The following is an 18,273-nucleotide window of genomic DNA, read 5'->3' as shown; positions in this document are numbered from 1 at the left end:
ACACCCTGGGTCAGATGAGGGCCTGGCTCCCTCTGCACCCTGGGTCTGTCCAGTGAGGTTCCCAGGATGCCCCGAAGATGTGGGCAGAGGTGACAGAGTGGGGACCAGGTGGCAGGATGAGTCCAGAGGCCCTTGCTGCCCCACCTGGCCCTTGACGTCCCTGCTCCCAGTGTCTTTCCAGACTGGGATCCCAGCAGCTCCACATCTGTGCTGTTGGTTCCAACTGAAACAGCGCCCCAGCCCCAGCCCCACCACCCGACACGCCCCTCGCCCCTGCAGCAGAGAGGGCCAGGCGGCTGCAGACCTGCACCTGTGAACCCGCGGAACCTCCGCGACCCAGCAACCTGAGAACCAAGTGAGGCCTTCAGAAACACGTCGAGCCCGGAGGCCTGCTGAGCTCTGTGTCTCCAGAAGCGTCAAGGCCAGGCGAGGGTGATTTGCCGAGGATTTGTTTCGTCAGGGGGCAGTGCTGGAACCCATCACTGAATACGCACTAAGAAGCCAGTGCGTATTGGCCTCAAGTCAACGGCGAGAAAGTAATTAATAAAACTCAAGTGACAAACCCAAAGGTCTAGTTACTAAGAACAGAACGCTAAAGGCGCAGGGATTAAAAGTCACCATCTGGGGGCCTGCCCCATAGCTCAGTTCTTTAAGTGGCTGCCTCAACAAAGCAGTCAGGCTCAGGCTGCTGTGGCTCGATCCCCACAACTCAAGCCAGCCAGACCTGCCCTGAAGGCATTCGGAGCAAAAACAAAAAAGTCACCATCTTTCCCAAAGCAGGCCACACTGAGCAAGGTGTCTCGGCGCGCACCGCTGGGCCCTGCCTGCTGGGGTGGCTCCCGTGGCTTCTCCAGTGCACTCTGCTGTCCACGGGTAGAGGTGGAGCGTGTCTGCAGGCTTCGCAGAATCAAAACCCACCTCGTTTGCTTAGGGGCAGGGAGTGCTGCTATTTTACCCAGTGTCAACCCCCTGGTATGAGGACTGTGACACAGCTCAGGGACAGCGCTGTCACCTATATTAGACTTCTTGGAGGGCAAAAGCATGGCTTTGAAGTGGATGGAAAAGGGATCTGTCAGGTAGTAATGAAGTTTCTCAGGTAGATTACTGATATCCATTCTTAGTTACCCTGTTATGGCTGCCGTACTATGTCAACCTGAGAAGTCTACATTAACAAACTCAGCAGGTCTGTGTGTGTGTGTGTGTGTGTGTGTGTGTGTGTGTAGAGGACAGGCCCTGACCTCTAGGATGCTGTTCATTGTGTCTATTTAAGAAGTTTAGATATTAAGTGACTCAGCCTGAGAGCGGGCTCCTGGCTTTGTAAACATCCTCATCCTGTGCTAGAGGGCAGGTAGCCTGCTTAGAACACAAGGGAGGAAGCAAAGCTTGCTCTCCCTTTCAGAGCTGTTGCTGTCTTCTGCTACATTGGACTGCTGCCCCTGTGCGTGCCTTCCTGCCCTGGAGCCAGCCGAATATGGACTGAAACCGTCAACTGTAATCTAAGTAACCTTTCCTTCCTTAACTTCAGGTGTCGGGTATTTTGCCCCAGCAAGAGAGAAAAGTAACCGAGACACCCTCTCTGTGTGTATTCTAGTAAGACAGAAGAGAAATGCTTGGCGAAAAGACTAAACGCAACCTCAGCGTTGGCAGCACCTTCTACACAAAAGCTACTACTGCAGACTGCTCAAGGGCTACCATAACACTACCCCTGCTCTCAGCAAACCTAGCATCCACAGAAGGCAGGCGAATAATAAATTACAATCGATGGAATAAAGTTATGGAACTGGAATCACGGGTTCAAAGCACAGTTCTGGAAGGAGGCTGGGCGACAAGCCTGGCTCTCATTTTCTGGCTGTGAAGTCTGGGCTGCTTCTGCAGGCCTGCGCCCTGCCAGGGCCTCCCCTTCCCGCACCAGTGGTTCCCATGACACAGGAGTGCATGACTAATTACCAAATGGCCATTACAGCAGCAGACTGTGGCCCGGGAACTGACCCGGCCACTACCACCAAAGACACTCGCAGTAAGCAAGCTTAGCTCTGCTTGATCTGCTGCATGGTTCTCTTTTGTGTTCTTTCATCTCCTGTCACCTAAATATGGGTTTAATCCCAGCCTTCCCCATATTAGCTTTGTCTACTACATGGAAAAAAAAAATGTTTCTGTTGGAAGCAAGGGCATCGGGACTGAGCCACATCTCCAACCCTTTTTCAGTTCTGAGTCAGGTTCTGGCTTAATCACTGTGCTGCCCAAGCTGGGCTTGGCCTTGCAACCCTCCTGCCTCAGCTTCGCAGAGTGCTGGGATATAGGCACATGGCAGCACACCCAGCTTTTATAAAACTTTTTAAAGTGTAGCAGTGAAGGAAAGGGCAAAGAGAGTGCAGGGAGCAGATGTGTGACTCGTTCCTGCGTCATTTTTGGCCATTCAATTACTTTTCTAGCGCCTGTCAGATCCTCATGCTCCACACAAAGAAACAGGAGCACGCGAGGCTCCTCTGTGGCAGGCATGTGAGTTGGCGTCTTCCACGTCGAATGCTCACAAGTGAACACAGAACGGAAACTTCAAAGGGATTTTTTCCTTATATGTTACAGATGTGCACAGGAAACTCTGTGGCTAGCCGCGACATTTAACATAAAGATTTATCTTTAGACATAAAAGACAATCACTGCCACAAGGCAGAATAACTGAAATAGTCATGTAGCGCGAACCTCATGCGCTTGACAGCTAGCTGCACATGGCTGCACGCCGATTCATCCTTGGTCTCCAGCCTCTCCTTCCTGTCTCTGGGCCGGCTCTGCGCGAAGTGAGCCCCTACTCCACGGAGGGGTGGAAGAGGAAAACACAGATTCAATCAGATTTTAAGAGAAGCACGAAGGGCAGGCCAGATAGCTCAGTGGATTAAAGTGCTGGCTTAGGCAGAGCACAGTGACCAGGGTTCCATCCCCAGTGTGTCATGCCGGCCCCACCCCCAGGCACACTGAGAGGGTGTCTGAGACTGGGCATGGTGGCACACGCCTGTAATCCCAGCACTTGGGAAGCTGAAAACAGGAGGATCACTGTGAGTCCGATCTAAGTAGTGAGACCCTGTAGATCCTGTAGACCCTGTACTACAGAGAGAGAGAGAGAGAGAGAGAGAGAGAGAGAGAGAGAGAGAAAGAGAGAGAGAGAGGGCTCTGCTGGCACTCTCCATGTGGCCAGGCTGAGGTTCTGCCTGCTGGAAGTGCCTGCCACACGGGCCATGGAGCCCACCTGTGGGAGCACAACAGGGCACTTTTGGTACTCAAAGTACACATCAGAAGCCCCCTTTAAAGAAGATGAATATGTAGACAAAGAATCTATTTTCTTTACACTCCATTTTAGGAAGAAAAGAATTGTGGCACTCTCGGACACACTATGGCTTTGTCCTGACACACACCTTCCAGGACTCACACAGCAAGACACAGGAAGCTTTGCCTGGCAGCAACGCACTGGCCAGCACTAGCAAGCTCTAGTGACTGGGTCTGCGAGAGGCTAAGAGGAAGCCAATTTTAAAAATCTTTCAAAGAAATCAAAACAAAAGCTTATCAAAAGATTGTAATTGTTTCAAGCACACAAGCTTGGTTAGCTAATAAAAAGTGATTCATAAAGCATGTTAAAAGTAGTAACAGAAGAAAGCTCCACTGCAGACTTGCAGGGCCAGCTGGAAATAAGGCTGAGGTAACAAAATAATGAACAGTAACCTACATTGTAAAGTCAGTAAAACAGTACGCCAGCACGGGCTACTTGTAGTAGGACAAGCACACTTACGTGGCTGAAAGAAGTGCTTAGGGTCGGACCCTAAGTCCTGCTGCCTCCGGGCTGCGGTCCTGACGTAAAAGCTAAGTTCTACACTATTTAAGGGTACGTTTGATATCATATTTTCACCCAAAGAGGTCTCCATACAATGTAATATCCACTGCTAAAGTGGACAGAATTTATCTCCAAAATCTCCTTCTGAGAAACATTCCACTCCCCTCTTCTGTGACATAACCTTTGCTTCTATCCTTGGCTAGCACTGACCTCTGTAGACCCCATGTCTGCAAAATAAGTGAATGTGGTTCAAGGAGAAAATGGGATTGAGGCTGGAATGAGAAGGAATTCCGATAACATGTGAATCAGAATGTGTGCTTTATTATTTTTTTAATGTATCTGGTTGGTACAGGGTCTCACTACGCAGCTCGGGATCATAGTGATCCTCCTGTTTCCAGGTTCCGCAGCTCGGAGATTACAGGCGTGCACTGGTACGACTGGACTCTGTGGCCGACTCAGTGTCCCCGGGGGTGGGGCTGGCACGGCATGTGGTGCCGGGGATCGAACCACAGTCCCTACACTTGCCTAAGCTTGCCTAAGCAGGCGCTTTAGTCTGTTGAGCTATCTTGCCAGCCCCAAAATGCGTACTTTAGTTAAAACACACTTGTACATGTTCCCATAACCTGTCAGGAGCATGGGCTAAAGGCAAATGTGCCCCAGGGACCAAATACTTTGAAGAAAGTAAAAGGTAGTCTCAGAACACTATCCAGGCAAAGTGGATTTTAAGAGCAACTACATCTGCTTAACAACACATTTACATAGCAACTGCCTGATTTTTTTCTTGTCTAAACCTATAATAAGATTTACCTCCACAAGTATCAAGGAATTCTGAAAATTAGTTAATTGGTCTTTGTAGTTTTTATGAGCTCAGATCATTTTATTGTACTCTGCAACTTGCAAAGAACAGATTCAATTACTATTGATGGCTATTTATATTTAGTTGACTTTTTAAAGGTGAAAAACATAAAAACTGAATGTGTAGGGGGAATACTGGATGTGTAGGTTAGTATACAAAGTAAACCAAAATGAAATAAATTAAAAGTCACCGTTAAGGGCCAGGCCCAGTGGCTCACACCTGCAATCCCAGCACTGGGGAGGCTGACGCAGGAGGATCATTGTAAGTTTCAGACTAGCCTAGACTACAAAGTGAGGTCAAGGCCAACCTGAACTACACAGAAATGCTCTCTCTCTCTCTCTCTCTCTCTCTCTCTCTCTCTCACACACACACACACACACACACACAAAGTCACCATTAAAACGACACAGTAATAAATTTTATTCGCAAGATCCACAGAGGATGCTAAAATTGGTGTAGGAACATTTGAGAAGAAAGAGGTTATTTCCATCGATTTAAAGCATTTCTCTAAAAGTAATTAATAATTCCAAAGGAGGAAATGGTAACTTTATAGCTTGGAAATCTGGCCCACGTCACTTATCCAGGTGCTCAAACTTAACAACATTAAGATATATCGATATCCTGTGTCGCCAATACAATGGTCCATCATTTCTGCAGAATCTTCATCAAACCACAAGATACCTGCCCAGCCCAAATTGAAGAATGTCCTCCAAAATCACCACCCCAACTTGCAAGTGCCAAGGTCAGAGGAGACCAGCATAGACGGCCCAGACTCGGGGCCAAACAAAACTCCAGCCTGGGACCTTGGATTCGACTCAACAACAGGAAAACTTAAACTCCAACAGGAAAGGGGGTGAGATCAGCACGTGTGCTGTAGTCCGGGCAGCGGCACCGCGCTGGGATTCATCTGCAAAGTTCTGACAGTGGCAACTCTGGTTGCACAAGACAAGAGCTTAACCTGTGGGGAATGTGCGAGAAGGTCACTTTGGCAAGTTTTCTGTAAGCCAAAAATTATATCCTAAGAAAAAGCCACCATCTCCGTCCGCAGGAAGGCACTTTGACAGCACTGTGATCGAGGGGGTTTCATTTATGAAATCTGGGGTGTTTCATAAATGCATCAGGGGTTAACAATGAGGGAAACCGGGGCAGGTTACACATGCGCAGCAACTGGGAAAGGCGTGGCCAAATGCCAGGATCAAAAGACAAGGGCCAGATGTTCCCAACAGCTGTACCCATGAAGGAGCCTACACTCAGCAGGGACCCTGCTGGGCAAAGAAACCAGAGACAGCGACTCTCCTTTCAACCATAACATAAAGAATGACCTAGGAATAATGATTCTCTCCCAAGAATCCAGTTCCCATTACTATTTCCAAAGCCTCTGGAACAAGTAGGGCTAACATCTCCCAGAATTCGGTGCCCTAAGTTTGTGTGCCTAAGCTTGGAAGAATCACATAAATGTTTAATTTAGCAAAAGATGGCACCTTGAAATAAGTGTCTTTTAGGGGCCAGGGAGATGGCTCAGTAGAATAAGCATTTTGCTGGCAAGTGCAAGCACCTGAGTTCAATCTCCGGTTCTGCCAAATAAATATAAATAAATTTTAAAAAACAAGTATTTTTAATCTCAACTCAGAAAGATATCAACAAGTACACTGCTGGAAATTGCTAAATTTAGTATTTGCTCAAAACAAAATTTTTATATCTGAATCATCATTAACTGCACTTTCATCAAAATCCAGCATTGTCACTCTAGAGAACAGTCACGATATTAGGCATTGGGAACCCCCCAAGTTGAAAGGCCGCAGGGAAGGGAAGTTCCGGGGGAGTCGTTGGCATCTGAATCTGTTTTTGAGGAAGAGTGCGTTCTTTGCCTCCTCTATTTCTGTTCCTTCAGGAAGCTTATGGTGTAACTAGATACACATCAAAAGTAACTGTGGCCACTGTCTCCTGGGCCTTCCCCCAAGTACTGTCCATCCTCATGTGTATATAACCAAGGAAAGCCTTTAAAGAAACAAACATCTAGCTTCAGTTTCATACACTCCTCAACTTACACTGATTTTACAAGATACTTTGTATGAATATGAACATTCTCAGCGTTTGGGCAGCACCTTGGCCTCTCTGGCAAGCATGACTTTAAAGATAATTTTCATCATTTCTTTCAGCAGAACTGAGAATTTACGGAATCTTGAGGACTTTCCTGCCGGCTCCAAAGGATGAAGCTGAAGGTTGACAGTACAAGGTCGGAAGTGAAGAACACTGAGGAATAAGCGCAGAGGCAGATTCGGTGGAGGTTTTCAAATGCATTCCTAAGAAAACTGAAAAGATAAAGATAATATGAAAACCTAAATAGCAGCCAAGTCTGTCCGTCCTCGTTCTTGGCTAGAATCAAGGAATACTGTGGTGGTGCAGACCGTAGAAAATGCGTGCAGATTCCTGAAGAAACACCTAAGCGGAGGGCTCCCGAAGGCGGGGCAGAGGCGGCAGCAGAACTGTGAACTCCGCAGCACATTTCCCTGTGCAAAGGGGGTGAGACTGAGCGACAAAGCAGCACAAGTCCTTTTCACAGGCGCAGTCTCGGAGCTTCAGGAGTGTCAGCACAGGACGGACCAAGCGTCGGCTGTAGAATGAAGATCGAAATGCTGATGTAGCTACCCGGGATATTCGCTGTTAACATGATTGAACTCTGGGAGGACTCGATGTCAATCTTGCCAACCTGGAATCTTTCAGGGTCCTGTACCTCCCTCTCAAGGCCTGTTGCATTTATGTAATTTGAGGGGACTTTGTTCCTGTTGTCCCGAATGCAGGTACTGGAGTCCCTCAAATACAATGAGAACGAGATCGCCTGAATTCTTCCAAACTCTGAAATGAGAGCTGCGAAGTTCGGATAGCTTTTGGAGTTTTAAGTGATCTTTTTCAGTTTCCATGAAAAACAAACCTCTCCTGACCTTGTTCAGCTTTCTTACTCCTCTGCTGATGAGAAAGCACCAAAAATGTCTCATTTCCCTCTTTACATCAACAGCTCAACAACAGTGGTGGTAGTCTTAACACAACTCAGAAACATAACGGGTACTTCCTTCCGGTCATTAGTTGTAGCAGCGGAAGTGAATGGCCCAGGGTCAGAGTGCACAACTGGTCTGCCGATCTGATGCAATCCCAGGTAACTGACAAGTGCATTTGACTGGTTTCTTACTTTGGTAAAACAGAACTAAAGGACAGTGTGGGTGACACAGCCCCCCGGGCCGAAGCAGTCAGAAGGCTGCGGCAAGGGCAACTGGGAGGTCACAGAAGAGGAGAAGCTAGCTGTCAGTGCCATATGCCTCCATCAACCCGTACTGTGGGGCAGCAGCTGGGAGCCCTTTGATGTGTTTTTAATGGGAACCAGAAACTCCAGGTCTGTACCTTCAGCCTCTTGATTTAGAAATGTTTAGTTCAACTTTTTTGTAAAATTGTTGTTGGTTGGCCTGTGTCCCCAGGGCAGGAATGGAGTGACAGTCGTCTCTGTATCACCAATAGTGCCCTCTGCTTTGCTGGCACATGGCACATGCAAATGGGTTGAGATCAGTGGATAAAATGCCCATCATTTTTATCATGGCAATTCTATAATCTTCATGGGAATTCATGTATTTTTCTCAAGAAATGTTTATTGAGCTATTACAATGTCCCAGACTTTGTTCCAGACAGTTGGGACATAATAACGCAAAACAAAAGGAAAATAAAACAGAAAGACACACACACACACACACACACTCACAAGAGACAGGCAGACAGGGCCAGAGACAGAAGAAGGAGTGGAGGAGAGGAGACAGAGAGTAAGGGAGAGCAAGAATATTATATTTTAGTAAGAAAAGACCAAAACCACATCATCTCAAGTAAAGCAGAGGGGGGAACAAGAAGTGAAAGCTTGCTTTGGCTGGAACTCGTGCTCCCAAGAGCTAGCGAGCGATTCCACTTCGGAAGTCGGCTGCAGTAGGCCTTGGCTCCAGAACCCACGGCTCATTATTCCACAGATAGGTTGCACATATGCAGGCAATTGAGAGGAAAGAGTGTTCCTGAAAGAGACAGTGTTTGCCTCAGGAGAACAATGCCATCTTGCTTCTTGGCTTGAAAGGAAGTATTGATCAGTAGTTGGTGAGTCAAAGGTTAATAACTTGGGCTGATTATTTCTTTTACCAGACTCATGATTAATGATGTGGTGTCCTTTGGCCCTGTGTAAATACAGGAACCTCTTTTTGAGTGCTTTTCCTGGGGACAGAGGAATGACACCGTCCCCCTACGACTCCATTCCAGGGGCAGGGGCCTCCTCCATCGCCTGCACCAGGAGTGAGCGACAGAAAGGCTCCCAGAGAGCGCAGGGCAGTCACCTAAACTGCAAGCTTGGAATAATGTAATCTAATTGGCAACCTTGCTGTACAGCACTGCCTGTGGCAGGCAACGCTCTTGTTGTCCCGTATTCTCTTTCCACAAGCCCACATGCTGAGCTAATAAAACGCCCTCGGTTTGCTTTGGAAATGACTGCAGTTTCAGATGGCTGCTTGGTGCTCCTAGACAGCTGCTGGGGCTTGGGAACAGCACAGCCACTCCAGAGCCATCTAGGAAGCACGAATCTGACCTGGCTGTTCGTCAGATTGCTTGGATCTACTTAGTTACCCACAGTCCAAGAAATGACAGCCAGTGAGGATGCTTTTGAAAACACTAAAGCCAAACTCAAGTGTGTAACTTTAAGTAGCCTTTAAGACAGTATTCGTACAACTGGAAGGGATATGTTAATTTCTCACTGTCTATATGAAATGAGATTTTACCTAACCTACTCTTTTTGAAACACACAATGCTTTCTTTGTTAGCCAAGCCCTAAGTATGTCTCATACCAGGGAAGATGGTTCCTCTCATAGATACCAGCCAGAAGCATATTCTGGGAAACAAAATCACAAAACAGCTACACTAAGACCAATTACACTGGGAAACAGAAGCAGTTACTAGACAGCTAAAGATAAAAGTATGAGGAAAAAAGAAATCATGAAAAACAAATACATTAAAACAAGAGCACACCAGTCAAGTTGCCCACTTGTAAACAAAGAACATTCAGTAGGATGTGCGCAGCAGATAGAAATATTTAACAAACAAAACTTCCCTGCACTGTGCGCCAGTTTTGAAACCACCGCTCTTACAGTAATACTCTCGTCTGTCTCGGCCGAGACATTTTGACCCCGTTAATGGAATCTCGTAGGCCCTGATCTTGCATCAAAGAGTTACACACTGATAGAGAGCAACTTAACACAGATGTCCGAGTTGCTAACTCTGGAACGCACACGACTGATGAGGAGAGCTCACCTTGACCCAAAGAAATGTGTGGTCACGGTAACTACAGCTCGGAGTCCAGTTTGGGACTAAGCAAATGACACAGTCTTTAAGCAGTCGAAGGGTTTTTTTACCTCTAGAAAGATGTCCGCAAGTCCCAGAGATTTTAGAAAGCCTCCCCATCCACGCTCAGGTTGCGTGCAGTTTTCCCGCTCCGCCTCACGCTGCGTGGCAGCCAGCGTCTCCCCACTGGTAAGGGCTGCGGCAGAAGCCAAGTCTGCCTGGCTCACAAAGTTGCACCGAGGATCAACTCCTCTGCGAACCGCTGCGGGCCCAGGACGCGCTCCCTGGCCCGGTCGGTGCGTTTCCGTCCCCGGTCGATCTGGGCGGCGCAGAGCCCAGGCGCGTCCGCAGCGCCCCCTCAGGCCCACCCGTCCCGGCCCGGTCCGGGTCCCATCCCGCCACGGTACCTGCTCAGAGGGTGGCTGGCGGCGGGCGGCTGCGAGCGCGCGTACGAGTGGTAGGCAGTCAACACCACGCCGCCTGAGTCCTCCACTTCCATCGTCGGCCGCGCCTGCCTCGGCGCCGGCCCCAGAACAAAGAGCGGAGCCAGCATGGGCCGGAGCCGAGCCGAGCCGAGCCGGGCGCCAGCCCCGCGGTCCTGCCGGGGCGCCGGCTGTCAGCGCGCGGCCCGCCCTACCCACCGGGAGAAATTAGCATACAATGGGGCCACGCCCACGGGCGCGCTCAGCGTGAGCTAATTAGCATATACGGGCGACCGCTCCCTTGGGCCCGGGCAAGCTAATCAGCATGCACAGGGAAGCCACGCCCACGGGTGCCGGCCGGGCCAATTATCGTGCAGGAAGGACCACGCCCTCACGCGGGCGGGGCCGGGGCCGCCGGCTTCTAGGAAACTGGAGACCCGCCTGGGGCGTGGGCCGCTCCCCGCTGCTCCTGAGAAGTTTGTGTTTTTCTTCCTTTGTTCCCTTTTCTCCTTTCCTCCCCACCCCCACCTCCTTCGCCGGGTGGCTTATCCCAGGACTAGGCCTGTTTCCTTTCTGGCAGCCACTGGGACACCGAAACCCGGCCTGTGGCGGGGAAGGCTGGTCTGCAGCACCTGCATGCCCGGCCCTGCCATAGACCCTGCAGGCGCTGCCCCCATCTGGATTAGGCCGGCTGCCCCAGGGCGCTTCCCAGGGTCCCCGCTGGGGCGGGGAGTGGGCTGGTGAGCGAGGATGCTGTGATCATGCAGCGCACGGGGAAACGCAGCGGCTTTACTGCAGATTTAGCAGGTAACCAGAGTGTGCGAGCCAGGGACTGGGCGGCTGCTCCCCACACCGACAGTCGGCCTCGTCCTCTGGGTCCGCATGGGAGGTATGAGCCAAATGTACTGACAGGGCCTGGGAGATGGCTCAGTAGAACAGGCGCTTTCCTGGCAAGCTCAGGAGTCCGAGTTCAATCCCTGGTTCCGCAATAAATAAATAAAGAAACGTTCTGACGGCTTTATGGTACATTCCCCCTTTACCCTCCTCCTCAGCCAGCGCTCGTCACTGCCAACACACTCCTCCCGTTCTCCTTGCCACCCTGCAGCAGCTCTCGAGGCCTCTTTCGAGCGTGTCTTTGGTTGCACTTTAGTTTTCGGTCAACCTCATTCTCATTTTGCTGAAGCGTGGTCGGCAGAACAGCTCAAGACCGCTCTGTGGTGGTTCCTGCCCCCTCAGTGGCCTGCGCGCTGGGAGCTGCAGACCCATCTTCTGTGGCCGGCTGAGCACTCCAGTCTTCAGTAGGGAACTGCTGAATGGGCACAGAGGGCGCCTGCATGCCCTCGGACCGGTCTGCGACCTCCGGCTGAGCAGCAGTGAACTCAGAGCTGGTGCAGTCCATTACCCTGAAATTCCTTCTTGGTCACAGGCTTTTCAGCAGCAGCCTGCTCTCCTTTTCAATTTCTTCAGGGAGATGGTGCCACCCTGCGCAGCACTTCCCGGGCCAGCATCCACCACCTCAGACCCACAGAGTGAGCTCCCTCATTGTTGCATGGGATGGCAATGTCCACGTAGCGCAGAGGAGAATCTGTGAGCAGTGGTTGACAGATTGATGTAGGATGCCTCTGTTGGGGCTGGTGGTCAGCAACCACCAGAAGACGTGGCTGCCGGAAGGCTGCCTGGATCTGCTTAGTGAGGTTTCCAGGAGTGAAGTGGCCAGCCATAACAGTTGCTCTGGTGGCAGCAGCAAACTTCAGCACAGCCTGCTGGCCGGTGCCCCTACAGGCTATGACGCTGATGTCACAGGGTTTTCAGTGGCCACTATGGCTTGAGTTGCCACAGAAGGTTCTCCCAGGTGAGCTGCAAAGTTGTGGAGTAGATTCCATCACTTTTCCTTCTGTAGATATGCTGTTCCATCTGGAAATCCAGGTGGGTGCCACCAAAGTGGCTTCCTGCAGCAAGGAACTTGAGGACATCCTCCTCCTGCACTTGCAGGACATCAAGGGCTCCGGACATTGTGAGGTTTCCCTTTAAGTTAAGATGGGAATCAAAAACATGCCATATAGACCCCTGCCTCGTGGTACTGAAAGCCATCACCACATTTTTGGTCAAACCTCAGAAAAGCCCTGGTGAAATGCTGGGTGTCCCAGCTATGTCTTTTGAGTCTGTTCTTTCAAAAGTTGGGAAGTCATTAAGTTTTCATGTAAAACATTTAAAAACTATTTGCTGATTAAAAGCATAAGAGAGGGCCAGCCAGATAGCTCAGCGGACTAAAGTGCCTGCTTAGGCAGAACGCAGTGGCCAGGGTTCAATTCCTGGTGCACCATGCCAGCCCCACCTCCGGGGTGAACTGAGTCAGTGACTGAGAGTGAGCATAATCCCAGCGCTTGGGAGGCTGAAAACATGAGGATCACTACGAGTCTGATCTAAGTAGTGAGACCCTGTAGACCCTGTAGACCCTGTACCAAATACATTTAAAAAAAAAAAAAAAAAAACCACCAAAGATAATGACGAGCACTTACTAAAATGCTTTTGATGCGTGGCTCTTGGGCTTCGGTGCTTACACCCTCAGAGCAGTTCTCATTATCCTAGGTGGAGGCAAAGGATACTGTCCCAGCCTCTCCTGGGAGAGGCCCACACGAGGAATGCTTCATTCAAATCCCAGCAGCTTCAGGCTGGGGAGGCTGCTGTTCACCTACTGTGCTTTGTACCAAATGCACAAAAATTAAGGTCATACTTTCTTTAGAATGTGAAATAAAGAAACAGTAAGAATACTGATACCTGTCCAAACTGCTTCATTTAAAACTTCGGGACCAGATAGGTTTCAGGTTATATAGAGAGTTGGCCCCGAAAACGCATACGCGCTTTAGGAAAAGAAACATAGCGTGATGTTCTCTGCACAATGGGGTTGCTCTCCTCAGGGGCCCTGGAGGATGTTGTATTCGGCAGAAAATCCACTAGATTGCCAGTCCTTGGAGAAGAAAGGGCAGGAGCATGTGCAGCAGCCTCAGTGGCCCACGCTACCCACGCACTGGCTCGCTGTAGGAAGGCCTGGAAGCACAGGGCCACCACTTTGAGCACCTCTTATAACTGTAGCGGCCAAAGGCACCCTGGTGTAACCACATGATGCCTCAATAAATTAAATATTAAAATATTAATGAAAGTTTTTCTCTTCCTGAGTGTGTGTATCTTTTGGCAGACTCTGTATATATTAAAGGTGATTCAGAGCATGCATCTTTTAGTATACAGCATCCTCCACTCAGCACAAAGTGAGACAGTGTCTTGTATTCAACCACATTATTTGGGCAATAAAACCATTGCATATTGACCCAGGGACGGTCAAGCACAGCTTCACGTTTGTTCAAGTTGTCGTGGTATAAAAGTTCCAGCCCCTCAACATTTTGCAAGCTTGCAATTTTACAATAATTTGAATTTTGGAATGAAGATAAAGAATTCCTGCGGTGGGACACTTCTTGGGAGTGGGATTTCTGTGGACTCATGCTTCTGAATACCTGTGGGACCTGCCCTCTGCATGTGTTGGCCACACTCTGTTCCAACGTGCGCACGTGGCACTTTCTTCCTGCTCTGTTCTGCTCACTTCTAAACACCCTGGAGTCTCCTCTGACTCCTCCCTCAATTCACCATCCGTCATTTGTCCCTCTGTCTGTGGCATCCAGCTCTGGCCTAGTAGTGGCTTCCCTCTTCAACACAGATTACTTCCCAGCAGCTTCCTCCCCTACTTTGTCCACGACATCTGCCCACCACATGCTTGTGTGACCTTTCTCCCCACCTGGCGTGCTCTTTTTTTTCTTTTTTTCTTTTTTTGTGGAACCGGGGATTGAACTCAGGTCCTTGTGCTTGCCAGGCAAGTGCTTATTCCACTGAGACATCTCCCCAGCCCCCACCTGGCATGCTCTTTTTTTCTTTTTTTGCGGAACCGGGGATTGAACTCAGGTCCTTGTGCTTGCCAGGGAAGTGCTTATTCCACTGAGACATCTCCCCGGCCCCCACCTGGCATGCTCTTGTCTGGAATTTTTTAAAATTGTCTCTCTCCCCCATAATCCTCTCAGGGTTTCCCAGTTTCAAGTAACTCCTTCTCCTGTGCTCCTCTGGAATGGCGCTTACTCTGGTTAGCTTTATTCCGCTGCATAAAGAATGATCAACTGAAACTGCCTCCTGCGTGTCTTTTACTACACCCACGCCCGAGGCTGCTGAGTGCTCGAAGCAGCTTTTCCCATTGAGTTCAGATGAGCCGTGAAGCCCGCTTGAAACAGCCCAAGCCCCCGAAAGCTCTGAGAGGAAAGCTTTGCTACCCCAAGACCATATCACTGTTGTCCAACAAGTTGGTGCCCTGCACTGAATGACAAGCTGTTAGGCAGCTGGTGTCCTATTTCGCTCTTTATACCCCAGAGCCACAGTGTTTAGCTGACTGTCACTCGATAAGGGATATGTATTGAGTGAACGAACTCTGCATGAATGGTGGGTCGGTGAAGCAGAGGACACCCTTTCCTCCAGTAGGGCAGGCGTTCCTGGCAGCAGAGGAATTTTGGTAAGTGGCTCATGGATCCATTTAACCCAAAAAGGGTTAAATAGGTCGGGATATTTCTCCAGTGTGTACACATGCTGTTGATGTAATAAAACAGCTCTTGAATGCACTCCTGAGTTTTCAGGTTTCCGAAAGCTGGTGGCGTGCACCTGTGCGTGTGCCAGAACGCACTGCTGGGGATTTGCACGGGCCCTGACCTCCCAGTCACTCTCACCGCCTGGAGGGTCTCCTAGTGCTCTGTCACGGGCTCCCGGCCATGCACTTCAGGGGCTCTGTAGCCAAAGAAAGAAACCTGCCGGAGACCTAGCGGGAGTGTGCAGCAGCACCGGGTGCAGAGTTCGCGGGCTCCTTTTTCAGGTGGTGTCCCTTGGCCTGAAGTCTGTCCTGTGCTAATCATGCTGGGTTGAATAGCTGCCGTCTGGCCTGGTCTTCCCACTTAGGCAGCCCCTGCTCTGTCTGGCCTGCACCTTCTCTCCTGCCACACCTTTGGGACGGCTCCTCACTGCGTTCTCTGCCTGTCCAGGCTGAGTGATGGTTCTCCTTCTACAAGAAGACCCTGACTGTGGCCGGAGCGCTGGCCCGGAGATCAGGGGCAGGACCCGGGGCCCCCGTGCCACGGCAGCTGCAGGGTGTGAGGGGCAAAGACCAGCTACTGACAAGCTCAAGTCTGTCTGTCCAGGTGTTTTGTCGTGGAATGAGTTTAGGTCTAAACAGATTATGCAATCAAATGGGTGATCAGAGAGTTCCAGAACTGAGAGTCTTTGCATTTCAGAGCTGTAACTACAGCATCATGGGGCTGGTGGAGCCTGCTAACATTTTGGCATCTCAGGCAAAGCTGGGCTAATAGCCAGGGTGGTGCCAGCCAGGTGGGCGGCTGACCAAGGGGTCACGGGACCTTGGGGAGCTCACTCATGCCTACAGCAGACACTGGAGTGCATGGCCCTGCGTGTCTGCATCAACCTGGGACCCACAGAATGCAAGGCCCTGGGGTGGGGACCCAGCCCGAGTTCATGGAGCCGCACTGTGTTCTAGACCATGGATCACCAGTTCAGGGGAAGCTCATAGTGACCTTCGAAGACAAGACAAAGATGAGGGCGGCAGGCGCTATGGTGTGGCTGGAGACAGCTGGGCCATGGCCACTTGTGAGCAGATACCAAGGACAGGATATGGGAAAGCTCGGGGCTGACCCCGGCCAGCCTGGTTCAGGCATGTGGCTCCCAAGTGTTAGCTCTCCCTTTCATCAGTGGTAGGGGTTGGTTGCTGCTGCTTTGTGGTAGCTCTCCCTAAACCTATGCGGTGTGTGGAGAATAAACATCACCAACACATAATAATAAATGAAAGATGAAAATAATAATAGGTCAAGTGGCAACTGCATAGGTTTATAACGAGCACTACTTTTCTATATGTTCTTGTCTAATTGTCTTCTCTCACTGCTTTTAGAATGAGTTGCAGTCTAATTCAGTCTTTTCCTGCCCTGTGCATTGTGGTGGCCATGGGTAAATGGGGAATCAGAGAGCCGCAGGACAGGAGGGCCAGAAGCACACGGCCTGCGCTTCGCAGGAGCAGAGCTGCCGGTGGAAGGCAAAGGCAGGCCAGACAGAGGCGTTTCAGCTTGGGTTATGAATCTGCTGCCCACTCCACATGTCACCTTAAGTTCTCTGTTTCAATTTCCTAATTTGAAAAAAGAGGCCTCTTGATGTCTCCTCCAAGAGTGGAGGAGAAGAGGAGCGAGGCCACATCTGTGGAACACCTCCCTGGTGTGGGACTCGGTGCATGCTGGTCTTCTCCTTTTCACTGCTCCCTGTCATCTGGCCTCCGCCGCGACCCTTCTGGAAGCATCTTGGAAGCTCAGCCCTCCAGCCCAAAGATTCTGGCCTTGGAGTCTGCAGGGAGGCAGTGTGCGGAGAGGCAGCACCATGGGACCGGTGGTGGAGCATCTCCGGAAGCCACTGGCCCAGGCCAAGGACACTGAAATGTGGAGCTACTCCCCCAGACTCCACGCTGCCAGGAAAGGCAGCAAAGCAGAGTCGCTATGCAGACGCTGCACACGCAGGAGAGAAGATGGCTCCCCGGCCTGGCTGCTCGTCTGGTGGAGCTGCTGCTGCTGCTGCTGCTGGATGATTGCTGAATGCCACAGCAGGAAGACAGCTACTGTGGATCTGGGCTCTGGGGCTCAGCGCGGCTCTGGCAGGGACAGGGCCGCAGAGGCTGCGGTGCAGGCAGTGATGGCAGGGGCCACCCCCACCAGGGCCATGGTGCCAACCGTGCTCAAATGACTGAATAAAACCCGAGGGAAGAAGTCACAGCTGCATTTAGATAAGTAAGCCACAGCTAGAGCAGCAGCGTGTAAAAGCACTGGAAAAGGCAGGCGCAGAGCTCTCCTCCCTGTGCAGCTGGGCGGTCTAGAGGCGCTGCGCAGCGACATTGTCCCCGTATTTTCTACTAGTGCCCGGCAGCTGTGCAGGTGAAAGGGGTTCGCCTTGGCAGGTCTGTGCAAGCACATGTTGTGCTCTGGCACGTCCCCTCCTCTCCCCACTCTCCCCTGCTACTCTGAAATATTTTAAAATATTTACTGTCATTGCTTGAAGTATACAAAGTCGTTTCCTGACTCCTCTTACAATGACATGGAAAATCTAGGAGCCCCGACATTTATGCTCCTTTCTTAGCATTTATTTTCCAAGAAAACTCGAGGCTATTTTTCTTCATTAACCTTCTCCGGGGCTCTGTGACCCATTTGGTAATTGGGCTGAATGGATTAGGTCACCATCAGAGCCGGGCAGCCAGGTTAGGACGTGTTATTGATGGGGTGGATGGAACTGAGTCACACAAGTGACTTCTACAGATAAATTGAATCGTTATCGATTGGCAATGAATCACTACTAATAGAGCCAGGCAGGGTGGGGGAGGGGAGAGCCCAGCCATAGACATAGGCTTCAGTCTAAAAAGACTTGCATTGAGGGTTATTTTCTCAGGGCCATGGCTTATAATTACATAAAGGCTTTGTCAGTCCTTTTTTTCATGCAGCCATCAATCCATCTACCCACTCACCCATACATCTCAAGAGCCTACAGTTGCCATTAGTCCTTCTAAGCTGTGCACTGGGGAAACTAAGATGAGTAAGAATGTGAGCAGGGTGAGGTGGTTGGTCAGTGCCTGCAATCCCAGCTCTATGGCGGCTGAGGCAGGAGGATCACCATGCCTACACCCAGCCTGAGCAAATCAGTGACTTGTCAAGAATCTGTCTCAAGATTGAAAAGATTTTTTTTTCTGAAAAGAG

At 50.3% G+C, this 18,273-nt stretch overlaps 1 protein-coding gene across 1 annotated transcript in view; it reads right to left on the bottom strand.

Moving 5' to 3' along the window:
- The window catches only part of Arhgap28 (Rho GTPase activating protein 28), a 183,296-nt gene extending 172,647 nt beyond the window's left edge, over positions 1-10,649 (bottom strand). The window contains exon 1 of the mRNA XM_004635831.2: positions 10,439-10,649. Coding sequence (XP_004635888.2) covers positions 10,439-10,584 — 146 coding nt within the window. The 5' untranslated portion in view covers positions 10,585-10,649. The remainder of the gene's footprint in view (positions 1-10,438) is intronic.
- Between the last annotated feature and the right edge of the window lie 7,624 nt (positions 10,650-18,273).

The sequence above is a fragment of the Octodon degus genome, unplaced genomic scaffold (genome assembly GCF_000260255.1).
Source record: "Octodon degus isolate 3935 unplaced genomic scaffold, OctDeg1.0 scaffold00075, whole genome shotgun sequence".
Taxonomy (NCBI): domain Eukaryota; kingdom Metazoa; phylum Chordata; class Mammalia; order Rodentia; family Octodontidae; genus Octodon; species Octodon degus.
Note: the sequence above shows the minus strand (reverse complement) of the source record. Positions and strands in the feature narration are given on the sequence as shown.